The sequence below is a fragment of the Magallana gigas genome, chromosome 1, assembly GCF_963853765.1.
Source record: "Magallana gigas chromosome 1, xbMagGiga1.1, whole genome shotgun sequence".
Taxonomy (NCBI): Eukaryota; Metazoa; Mollusca; class Bivalvia; order Ostreida; family Ostreidae; genus Magallana; species Magallana gigas.
Window position 1 is genome coordinate 61,919,160 of NC_088853.1, and position 13,704 is coordinate 61,932,863.

At 32.7% G+C, this 13,704-nt stretch overlaps 1 protein-coding gene across 1 annotated transcript; it reads left to right on the forward strand.

The window, feature by feature from the left end:
* The first annotated feature begins 5,415 nt into the window (after window positions 1-5,415).
* On the forward strand, window positions 5,416-10,915 carry LOC117685767 (uncharacterized). The gene is made up of 4 exons (XM_066080081.1): window positions 5,416-5,838; window positions 6,434-6,521; window positions 9,123-9,347; window positions 9,642-10,915. The coding sequence occupies exons 1-4, from the start codon at window positions 5,539-5,541 to the stop codon at window positions 9,854-9,856; spliced, it is 828 nt and encodes a 275-aa protein (XP_065936153.1). The 5' UTR covers window positions 5,416-5,538; the 3' UTR covers window positions 9,857-10,915.
* The last annotated feature ends 2,789 nt before the right edge of the window (window positions 10,916-13,704 follow it).

A 13,704-nucleotide genomic window follows, 5' to 3' on the forward strand; every position in this document is an offset into this window, starting at 1 on the left:
TATCTGATTCTGTTCTGGTGCATTGACGAATCTATCACTCTATTCTGTTTAAACTGAACAAAAATAATAAATTGGTAATATTCCTTTGTTCTTTACGAATTAAAAGGTTTAAAAGGTTAATGAAATGTGCAGGTAAGGAATAACCAACGATTAACAATGTAAACATTTAAATTTTCCGCGCTTCACAACGCCAGATTATCTGCCCTTGATCCTGATCATCAGTGCGTTTGAAAATCGGCTAATTTGCATAAAATCATATACATCTGTCTAAAATTGCAAAAGTTCAACAATATCCCGTCAATTTTAAGGATTGTGTTTAACTTTTTTATTTTCATCAAATACCAGTGACTGTAAAAAGTGCTGGGAGCAAGTTGTTGCTTGAAAGGAAACATTTTTTTGACACGTGAATTAACTCGGTTATCGAAAAAATTTATTAAAGTTGAACGATCAATGCTAAAGTTTAGCATGTTGCTGGTACTGCTATAGTTGGTCCCAGCACTTTTTAGATTAAGCAATTAATTTTCGTTTAAGTGATATAAACAACAATTTAATATTTTATTCGTATATCGTGGAACATTTGCAATAAATGAAGTCATATGTAGCTGCTCTATTTTTAGCGTATAACGTGATAAATAGCTGATGCGGTGACTGTGTTCCAGTGAAAAATGTAGGGGAGATCGGTAGTAACATAATGATGTATAAACTTTATCATTGCCATATTTGGATGAGTTTGTATACTTTGTCTGGAATAAAGTCCGTTTTTAGTGTATTTATTTCATACGGTAATCCATGGGCGTCCTTAACCTAGCTGCGTAAACCGAACTGTCAACTCAACCAGACATGTAAACACAAGATATATTCTAAGGATAAAGTCTTTGAATGTGTTTTGTCAGGTAAAATGACAAATTGTCTTTATTAAGCGTACAAATTAATATTTATATGAGAATAATAAACACTTAATATATGTCATTTTATAAAACGTAGTTTATCTTTAGTTGAATACTAGAATAACATGAATATATAAGATTTCTTCAATATATATGGGTATATTAAATTCTGCCAGTCTAAGACCATAAACTCAAACTGGACTATTAGATAACATTGTCGTAAATTCTTTTTATAACGTAGTCCTGTTATATCCTATCTTTTAATATTTCTAGCGTCAATCTGTAATCCAGCAGTATATGAAATATGATTATACGTTTTATCTTCGTTAGGTATACGTTTTTACCAAGGATATTGATAAGTTAACGCTTATTGGTTTTTAAATGTGCCTTTATACAAAAGACTGGAATACCCGATCTAAAAGGAATAGACTTGAATACAACAAGACGTGAGGGCGTCATTGGTATACACAGGAGGATACACGCCTCGTGTGCTGACGGATACTCCCAGTCTGGTTCAGGGCGGCTGATCTGTCAGTCAAACGGGGAGTGGATATACAACATTGTCTGTGAAGGTGAGGGGGTTAAATGGTTGACTGGGTTTATTCAACGTAGCTTATTACACCAAGTGTCATACATTTTTAAGACACTACTTCAAAAGATGGTGATTTAAACTATTGTGTTAAGTTGCTTGTAATAAGCAAACTGATGGAATTATGTCATAGCTCAACCGAAAAGGAATCGGGCTAGTGAACCGCTTAATTCACAAGTTCCTGAGGCTTTTGATCATATTTTGTGAATAATTTGTCGAAAATTACATATAAATATTTAACATGTTGTCTTTTGCAATTAATTACTTTTCCGCTAAATTGAATAAAATTGCAAGGGGTACTGAGGCACCTTAAATAACGCATTTAAAAATGAAATTTAATTTATTTTTATTCAAAATACGCAGTTACTGAACCATATTCACAGCGCCAGCAAAAACTAACAGTATAGCGACAAGAAATACATTTTTGATGAAGCATGAAGTCTACAAAAAGTAATTTTTAAAGAAATCGATTTAAATTATTAATGGTTATTTCAACATAAATTACATTAAGCACAGAAAATAGCGCAGTAAGGTATGTATTATATTTCTCCACGCTTGCACCCCTATTACACCCAATGTACATATAAAACAGAAAATAATGAGGATCGTTTTTTATTCTCACCTATTATTATTTCAAACCGGAAAGATAAGAAATAGTATCCTCGATCTCGTAAAACATTTGGGACAAACAGACAGATGGACTGCGGACAAAGAGTGACACCTACGGTGATGTTGTTTTTTTTTCTAAACAGACAAACAGAAAGTAAAGATGACACATTTATTAATTACACTAAAATATGGGTTTATTTCTGATCGTGACTCTTTGATTTAACCCTTTTTGCGATTTCTGACTCAGTTAAGGAGTTCATTAGAATGCCGAGTTTCCGTCTGTCATCGTTGACCATGCGTTAATAACTTTGTATTGAAAATAATGTCATATTGGAACTCTGGGTTTTAAATATATCAATGTAGTGGAGCTGTAATACTATTTAAAGTTATCATTCTTGGTTCTGCGACGAAGTGCGCGGTTGTCATTGACAACCGGTGCAATTTTAGCTAAATAGTAATCCACCGCATTTCCCTTCCGTTTGTTTATTACTATTTTTTTTGTTATTTGTTTTGATTCATTAATATCATATCATAAAATACATCAAAGTCATTTTAACATCTGAAAAATAATTGCTGCTGTTCTTAATTAATTATGAACTCGTATTTCGTGGTAATCCGGGAAAATTAAAGCGGAAAATAACATACCACCGTTACATTTATAACACTTTTTATTATCCCTTCGCGCAACTTGTTGCGAGGGAGCTGTGCGTGTGTGTCCATTTCAGCCTTTTTAGCAAAGTTTAAAGAAAACCCTCGCATGCATGTGTATCAAACATCGTACACTTCATAAGCATGTTTAAAGGACAAACCTTATTAATTTTCAAGGAATTTCGTTATATATTTTTATTATCATTAAAATTACAACACTAAGAAATTTTATGTACGACTTCCGGTTCGTGAAAGAAAATCAACAACTTGAAATTTTGTTGGATGTAAGCCCTATAAAGGTAAGAATCAGACATTTTTGAGAAATGGGAAGTTGAAAGGATGTCCAAAGTGAAAAACTGAAGCAAGCAGGAGATAAAGTTCACCCTAATTTTATCGAGACAAGCAGACGTCTGAGCCGAATTTTTGGCTTTATTTAAAAGAGAAGAACAGGTTTATAATTCAGAAGAGATTTTGACAAATATCGTCAACATGATTAACCGGGAATTCATTTCATGCTAATCGCTAAAAATATGTTACTCTTTTTTAAAATGCTGGGGTTAAATTTATGACGTTTACACGAATTTTCTCATAGAGCAGACTATAAATCGCCAGATCTTAGCTATATTTCCTTTTCAATATGAAACTTTAATTTGCCTACACTAATTGTCTACATGTGTAATGTACGTCCCTGGATAAAGACAATTTATTAAACGATATTACTTAAGTTTAAAACATTTGTGGTGTGTTTCCATAGTAAAGGGAGCAATTGTACAACCCCCTAAATGCACCCATCCCCATGGATACACACAGAGCGTGCATGGGTATAGGAATAAACGAAATATTTTATTTCAAGTGGTTTTTAACAAGATAAATATTTGTCTCTTCAGTGACGTGTCTTATTCTGAATAATGCATTTCCCCGCACATTATTTTCATTTCGCAAGAAGATGCTCCGCTTTGCGGTGCCCTTGTTTTAAACAGCTTGTCTTGATACACTGCATTTTACCAGGGCTATCATGAAGTAAATCATAAAACTATTATGATCTATACTTAGATTAATAAATAACAGTTTTTTATTTATTATTTTGTAAGTTTTACATCGAAGCGACATGTAAGAGACCAACGAGTGGCATTGATTTCTATAAATACATAATTAAGCAAGAGAGGGTTAAAATGATAGTGATATATCGTCCATTTAAATGATTTGTTATAGGTTCAAACATTGCCGACATTCAATCCGTTACCATGGCAATAAATGTGTTTACATTATGGGTAAATATATCCAAATGAATCAAGGGATTGCTGTTAAAGACTTTTGCTGAATTTTAATTAAACAATTTGTCTAATTTATAAAAAAAATAATTTCAAAATGCACCATTCCTGTATATCAATTAAATATATTACCATGAAGCACGATAACGGTTGTAATTAAAGAGGTCCTGGACTGCATTTTACAAAAGGACTTACGACAAAGTCGTAAATATTTATAGACTTTAAAGAACAAAATTAACATAAAACTATCTGTTTACAAACATTTCAAGTCCCATAATTATATTTTCCAGCCATTAGAATAAATCATTGATTAGCTGGTGATTAATTACCATTGATCAATTTGGTCGTAAGTTATTTTGTAAAGCGCAGCCCTGAATTATAAAGTGAACTATTCGGTTTAAATATCGATATGTATACGTTATTAGCTGTACATCAAAACTTTTGATGAAGCTATGTTTTACTATATAGAATAATAATAACTTCAGGTAATTGGACTAGTACTTAGAATTTTAAGAAAAGGTTTTTGATGTGGAGGGGGGGGGGGGGGGGGGGGGTAAATAATCGTATCATAAACTACCATTTCTTGCAAATCAATAAAATCAATAGAGATGCAGAAAACTACCATGAACAAACTTGAATTTAAATCAGAAAGTTATGTTCTCTGCTTACTGAAATATTACGATCAAGAATTAAAATTTCTCCAAAGGTTATTAATTCTTACTTCATCAAAACAATTATGGAAAACATTTAAAAGAAATGTTGACTGATGTATTATTATAAATCGGATACTTTCACAGGGTGATTGACCATCTGTAATTCTCCTTACAGATAGCTTAAGATAATTAAAGGTAGCTTAAAGACAATCTGTAAGCCACCTTTAAGCTATATGTGCTGCTTAAAGGGGGCTAAGGAAAGCGTAAAGATGGCTTAAAGGTGCTTAAAGGCAGTTTAAGCCACCTTTAAGGATAACTTATTGGTCCTTAATGTTAGCAACCATCAAGCCATTTAAAAAAAAATAATACAAAAAACTTTTTTTAATATAGTTCTTAATTTACCACAAAATGTATTAAAATTTATGACAATTAAATTAGCTGTTATCAATGCAAAAATACATGTATATTCAAATTAATTGCAAAGTAATTGTTTTAAAAAAAGCAGTACTGTGTTAGTTCCGGGGTTTTTCTGAGGATTAACAAACAATAGATTTTAATAAGATATACAGAAAGAAATACAAGCATTTCTAGACACACAAAGCAGCGATTTTATTCAGAGAAATTGATTATACATGAACATGTACTATACATAAGTAAAAATTGTATATTCTGTCGTAACGTTCAACAATTCTAAGAAAGAAAAGGTATTAAAAAAACGGCTTATATAGAATTAACTGCGCAAAAGCCACGAAGAAAGAAATCAATATCAGTTACCAGTTATAAGATAATACGCTGTTGGCATTTACTAAATTTACTAAATTGTCAGCAAAGCAAAGAAAACAGTTTTTTAAACTGTTTTTATTCTTTAGAACACGCACAGAATGGTTGGCTCTCTGATTAGTAAATCTTTGAATGAAGTGACATTTACAACAGTACTGCTTTGTTTGGTATCATTATACGAAAGAACGACAGCTGCCGTTGTTCATGGTGAGATGTATCGTGGTCCCTTTGTACGGGTGGTAGGAATCATTGGACAACAGCAGTGTGTCCGGGAATGTAGACACAGACCCAAGCTATGTCGGGGAGTCAACTACCAAAAACAGGAACTGCTGTGTGATCTCATGTCGGCCATCAACGAAACGGAATCAAAATATGACTATGTTAGAATTGAACTCGATCAGGTACATGCAATCGATTCTCTCTCTCTCATTCTCTCTCTCTCTCTCTCTGAATCTTCTTTTTAAAGTGTCTTTTACACATTAAATGAACCTGGGTTTTATACCTTATTTGCTCAATTAAGCGGAAAAAGGTTGCTTTTATCCCTTATATAAATATGTCTAAGATTTAGTTTAGGAAATGGGAATTAATGTAATTATACAATTTCTAGTTTATGTCATTACCACAATGCAGGTTTATATGCTTTGACTAGTAGATTCCGATAGTTAAAATGTTACAAATTATAAATGTTTCATATGCTGATTAAAGAACACACAATACAATGGCGGACTCAAGAAGGGGAACGCATGCTATAAGCGAATTTCTTTACACAAAACACGTTCAGTAAATGTACATTAACAAAAACCATTTAAGAACGGTTTAAGAATTTACTATAGGAATATATTGGAAACTGTCATTTTCATCAGAAGAATGAGCCAGAAGAGCAAGAGTTCGAGAGCGATCGCATATCTTTTCGATAGATTTAGCGTACCTGATTATCTGAACAAAGTCCCTCTCTTATCTTTTCCCCCAAAACTCATCCATCCTTATTTCTTGTAGACTGACCACGTTCCAGATGAATGCCTGTCATGCTCTACTGACGATCTGTGTGTGACGCTCTCCAGTAAGAAAGTCCACTGTATTAGAGGTAGTGTAATTAGTTTTATACCATTACATTATATTTATATCACAATTATGTAGCCGTTTTAAGGTATTTAATGTATAATGAAGGGATATTGACCAATTTTGAATCATTTAAAACTAGTTAAATAGGTATTGCTAGATAACCGGGTGGAATGAACCAACCAAATTCACACGACTGACAACATATAAGAAGCCGGTCATTTTGCACCTTAACATTTTTAAAAGAATTATATCCCCTTTATGAACAAAAAGAAAATTTTAAATTCGTCAAAATATCTGCGGTAAATGATTCATTTCACCAATTCCTGAGGAAAATTCCTAGTCAGGAGGAGTAAATTTTTCTACATAGTGTTTTTTGGGGGGGATTTTCGCATTTAATGTGTGATTCTCATGTACTTAGTATTAGGGGTCTACATATTGTATATCAATTTGAACAAGAGACATCCCTAACGAAGGTTAATTGCATGTATTAGTCAAAGTACTGAAGTATTGAAAGCCGGGCTCTTTTGGTGTGTCTTTATGCATATTGTGTAGTAAAGACTGAAAATCTCTCTCACTCTTTCTCTCTCTCTCTCATGCTTTTGATGTCGGCAACTTATCAGAGAGCGACAAAATTTTGTAAGCGGCTATAAACAAAACATATGTCTGTCTAGTAGAAGTTTTGAAATTTTGCAACAAGCATTTGATATATTCAATCCCCATTTCTTCATCGCGCAGCAAAGTAGTTCATGGAAATTCATGCGCATTCTATGTGTCCAAAATGCATAGTAATGTTTCATAAACACGTTATTAATAAGTAAACTAAGAAAGATAGACAATTCATTCGGAATTTTAAAAAAATAAACAAAATACCAACACTTCTGTTAAAACGTGGCTCTTTGTGTAACTATTTGGTATAGCGGAAGCTTTACATTGACGCTCTTTGGTTTTTTGTTTACTTTTGAAGTTGCGCTATTTATAGTAACATTGGCGATTTGTCTGCCTATAGCCTGGACTCTGCTTTCAGCAGAGCCCGGCTAAAAATCAATTAATTAATTTTTGCAACACCCATAAGCCTCCCAGAACAGGAACTCTCAATTTTACAAAAATATTAACAGGTACTGAGTTAACTCTATTTGACACAGATTGAAAGATATGACGTAAAACATATTTAACATTAGCGGTCAATTTGTTGATACTACATACATCTACATAACTGCTTTTAAAAAAACCTCAGTATATTGCCTTATAAGATACAATATTATTATATTATATTGTTATTATTATTATATCTTATTAAAGTACAATTTGATGCTTAGCATAAAATATTTAGGCTATGAATATCTACCTTGTGGCTAGGCTAGCTTATCGTTTATCTACGTAGCAGCTACATGTACGATCTTGAACGCAACCCAGGCTATTTTCGGAGCTAGAATATTTCGAATTTTTCTTAAAATAGCATGCAAAATGCATTTGAGTGGTCATAAATAAAGCCATGCTATATATTTTTAATTGAACACTTTTTATCTGAATAAAAAAGAATCATATTACATAAAAATATAATTATAAAATTACCAAGAGGAAATCTTCATATTGTTGAGATAGAAAAAAATGGAAGATAGGTAGCGTCTGACCAACTAAGATAAGGAAACTTGGACAAAGTATATACAAAAATGAACAAAACTATTGTTCAACATATTAAGCATTATATGATAATAATATGTAAGGTGTTAATTCCCGCGCTTGCGCGGGGTATCATCTAGTTATAATAATAAAACATAAATTTATTAAACCCATTTCCCGTTTGAAGGAGATTGTTTACATACAAATCAACACCACGTGCTATCGATAATGATCGACCAAACCAGCTGCATATTCATCTTTTCTTATTGCAATAAAATAACTAGATATCTTTATCTTACATTTTTTTTGGAGATCGAGTCCGATAACAATAAATTTATATATTAAATTTCATTTCGATCGGGCCCGGTCTCCAATTAAAATGTAAGCGATAAATTTGAATTTTTATACTGTTTTCTACCGCCATTTTTTGATTTAGCAAAATTATTCTTATGCAATAAGTTATATATAATATATCCAGGGAGGCAAAATTGGTTTTTTGTACACAATTCAGCTGACTAAATGGAACAAAAATCTCGTAATACTTTTAAAACTTTAAAGAACTCATTTCTTATGCGCATTTAGAAGGCGATGAAGAAGAAAAATCTGACGAATGCCAATCCAGGTGATCGCGAGTAGACTGACGAGTATTAGTTCAACGCCTTAAATACTAAATACATAAATATGTAGACCAGGTAGAGCTCTATAAAATTTAAATATTTCATGTTCCTCCGGATATGGGTGTTGACTGTAATGTTGGGTCAAAATGGTCATCTATGTGGATGCATATAATGTTTAAAAAACATCTTCTATACTTCCAAGAACTTATTATTACTAAACTCTTGAAAATGTAGAACAGGAAGCTCGATCACTACAAAATTGTATATTTCATGTCCTAGGGGGTATGGGTTTCGACTTTGGGGGTGGGGTGGATGCATAGTGTTCATTCATATAATGTTTAAAAATCATCTGCACTACTCCCACACATCTGTAATATCGTTCACAGCTCTACTAGGCCTTGCGTTGGGTAAACATACGAAACAGTCGTCAACACATAGGGCCTATGGGGCTGAATATGCAGTAGACGGCAACAGAGGTACACACATCTCCCAAGACAAGTGTACACACACAGGGGTTGGCCACACAAATCCCTGGTGGAGGGTGGATCTACTGACTGTTTATTCCATCAAATCTGTCAGAATACTTAACAGAGGAATAGACAACTTAGGAGGTAAGTGTATAAACTGGATACAATGTGGTTTTATTGGTTTTGCTGTAATGGTCTATCATTTCCACATAGGTAATCGTTATCATTTAGTTTCTTGTTTTCTTTGCAGGAAGAATTTAAGTACTTATCAAGTTTAATTTATTTAAAATGGGTTCGTTGTGAAGTCCTTCATATTCTAATATAACATGCAAAAGAGTAATATAATGAGAAAATGAATCATTCAAATTTGAAAAAATGCATTTCTTGAAATGTTATATCTGTTTTTTTTATTTTTATGATGTTTTTGCACGATTCTAGATTATTCAAACCGACTTCGGGATGTTACCGTCACTGTAGGGCTGACTGAATCAGACGTCAGCACTCCCTGTGGTTTCTTTGCTGGCCCCGGTACTGCGTCACAGCTGGTCGTCATCGACTGTCCAACATCACCACAGGGGAGATTTGTAAAGGTCTCCAAGACAACTGAGGTCCTCACTCTATGTGAAGTTGACGTGTTTGGTGTATCCGTATAAATATCATAACTATTTTTAAAGCTATCACACCTGTAATTGTTTCAACCATATAATACTATATAGGGAACACAAAAATTCTTAAAATTCAGTTTGTATTTCTCTTGACAGGATATTTGGAGGAAATATTATTTGTTAACTATCTCATCAGCTGACACAAAAAGGGCACACGATACAGTTATTTTTCTCAAAATAGCTAGCCCCAAACCTCAAAACGACGCGTTTTCCGTTTGTACATGTATGTAAACAGACACCACACTCCAAAGATGGCTGCTTTCTTGCATTGAAAGAAGTAGTCGCAATGAGGTACAACATTTTTTTAAACTGAGAAAACGAAGATCTAAAAAACCAGTCAAGTAAAAAAATAATTCTGAAGTATATATAAACATACTATCGACTAAATTCGTTTTGATTGGTCGACTACCGGTGTGATACCTTAAGCTTAATGTTTTTTTCTGTATTTTCCGTATCCTGAAGAATCTAACATCTCACCTCTAAAACTGAAAATAAAGAAGATCGTTTTTTATTCTCACCTTTTATTATTTCAAACCGAAAAGATAAGAAATAGTATCCTCGATCTCGTAAAAATGAAGGGACAGACGGACGGCGAAAGAGAAGTGATCAGAAAAGTTCACTAGAGCTTTCAGCTAAGGTGAGCTATTAAACTTCTACGGTGATGATCTTCTAAACAGACAGTAAAGATGACACGTTTAATAAGTACACAAAAGGGTGTTCATTCCTGATCATGACTCTTCGAGTTAACGCTTTTCACTTTGGATGACTCTGTTACAGGAGTTTATTAAAATGATGTGTTTCCGTCTGTCGTCGTGCACAATGCGTTAACAACTTTGTATTGAAAATAATGTAATATTGGAATTGTGGGTTCTATGTATAACAATGTAGTGGAGCTGTATTACTATTTAAAGTTATCTCTCTTGGTTCTTGGACGAAGTGCGCGGTTGCCATTGACAACCGTTGCAATTTTAGCTAAATAGTAATCCACTACATTTCCCTTGCATTTCGTTGATTACTATTTCTTTTTGTTATCTGTTTTGATTCATTAAAAATATCAAAGTCATTTTTACATTTGAATAATTAATTGCTGTTGTTCTGTATTAAGTATGAACAAGCATCTTGTGATAATCCGGGAAAATTAAAATGGAAAATAACAGACTACCGTTTAAAAAACTTTTTTTAAAAACAGCTTGATTTGAATTACTGCATTTTGCCAGTGCTATCATAAAGTCATTTATAAAACCATTATGATCTATACTTAGGTTTATAAGGCTAACAATTTTTTTTTTGTAAGTTTTACACCGAAACGACAAGCAAAAAACCGACCCATGACATTGATTTCTATAACTAAATAAGTGTCTTTTGTGAAGCAAGAGAGGACTAAAATGATCATGATATAGCGTCCTTTCTAAGATGATTTGTAATAGGTTCAAACATTGCCGACATTCATTACCATGGCAATAAAAGTGTTTACATTTCGTGTAAATATATCCAAATGAATCAAGAGACTGATATAAAAAAAAAAAAGACTGTTGCTGAATATTGACTTAACAATTTGTCTGACTTATAAAACATTCATTTCAAAATGCACTTTTCCTGTATATCAATTAAAATAAATTACCATGAAGCACGATAAGGGTTGTAATAAAAGAATCCATGGACTGCATTTTACAAAAGGTCTTACGACAAAGTCGTAAATATTTATAGACTCGTAAAATGATCGTTAAAGAACAAAATTAACATTAAACCATGTGTGAACAAATATTTCAAGTCCCAAAATTTTATTTTTCAGCCATTAGAATAAATCATTGATTAGTTGGTGATTAACTACCATTCATAAGTTTGGCCGTACGTTATTTTGTTTAACGCAGCCCTGATTCGTAAACGGAACTAGTAGGTTTTAATATTGACTTGTAAACGTTATTAGCTGTACATCAAAACTTTGAAAAAGCTTTGTTTTACTATATAGAATAATAATTAGTTCAGGTAATTGCACTGATACTTAGAATTATAAGTAAAAGCTTTTTTGATGTGGAAGAGGAGGGCAATTAATTGTCTCATAAAGTACCAATTCTTGTAAATCAATAAAGATGCAGAAGACTGTTGTGTATATCTTGTATATCCTGTGTTAGTTCCAGGGTTTTTCTGAGGTTTAACAATTAATAGATTTTATTAAGATATAAGCAAAGAAATACAAGCATGTCTAGACGCAAAACGCAGCGATTTTAACAAGCACATGATTAATCTCTGCCATTCAGTCAATTTAAAGGTGACTGAAAGGTAACTGAAATGTGACTGAATGGCATAGCTGTGCCATTCAGTCACCTTTCCAGGCCATTCAGTTGACTGAATGGCAGAGCTTAATCCTGTGAAGTGAATTTGATTAAACATGAACATGTACAATAGATAAGTAAATAATGTATATTTTGTCGCAAGTTTCAATGATTTTAAGACAGAAAAGGTATTAAAAACAGTTTTTGCTCTAAAAAAAGTAGAAAAAAATTCAAAACGCCTAAGACGAGAATTGAAACCAGGGCCTTTGTGTACGACATCTCCTCACTTCCACTGCGCCACAGCGACTCATATCTAAACGAGGGTTTTTATTTCCTATAGATCATTGGCTTTTGAATCACATTTTTTTCTTGAAAAGCTTTTGACTTCTATTCAGCTTGTAACAATCAATTAAATTTAATTAAATCACGGTACTTGGTCTTCAGTGAAAAAAATATATTTTACCTGATTGGAAACTGTAAGGCTTACTAGTACTTAGTTTGTAAATTTAAAGCAGGTAGAAATACGTTCATCTATTTCATAACTATGAAATGCAAGAATGAAGATGACACTTTTTTAAATGCATTGAAACTATTAAGGGTAATAGTTCTACGCCATTCCCTGGTTTTCGTGATCACGGCGCCGTTCCTTGAGAATGTTTTTTTGTTGTTGCAAATATTAAGCAGGCACGTTGGCACTGTAGGATTACATATTGAATAAAAAGGGGGTTCAAATATACTGAAAAATATAAAAGAAACAGAGGACCATGAATAAAGTATCACATCTTGTTGACAACGTTGATCATTCATAAAGAGAATTTCCGTCGTGTGCTTCCTCATCTAATATTCCGAACCGTTTAACGACAATTACAATGTATTATAGAAAACTTCCTCATATATATATATATATATATATATATATATATATATATATATATATATATATATATATAGAATTAACTGCGCAAAAGCCACAAAGAAAGAAATCAATATCTGTTACCAGTTATAAGATAATACGCTGTTGGTATTTACTAAAGAATAAAATTCGTTTAATATCACATTTGGCCCCATAAATTTAATAAAAATGAAGTACACATTGAATCAAAACTATACATTGAAAATAAAAGCTGAACATATGCTTTTTAAAAAAGCAAGCAAAATTTATATTGAACATCTTTTGAACGAGGTGGTAGGGCAGATGATGCCAATAAGGCAAAGGGTTACCACACATATGTCACCTCTTTCCGCTTCCTCAAAGTGTTGTATTTTCTATTAAACTTTTTGCCTATATTGGCAACGTTTTTCAAGAAGAGAAATATCTTATTTTTGAGATTTCTGAACAAGTTGATATTGTTTTGGCCCAGCTGGAACAATTGAAAAGGTCTGATGGCAAACATATGAAAGAGTTTATTACAAAATTTGATTTGGAGAACAGAATGTTTGGTACAACTATCAAATTGCAGAGTAGGGGTTTCAAATCTGTAGATTTTAGGAAAAATAAACCCTGCACCAATTGTTAGATGATACAATCTCTTATGTCAAATCAAGGTTTAGCAACATGTATGA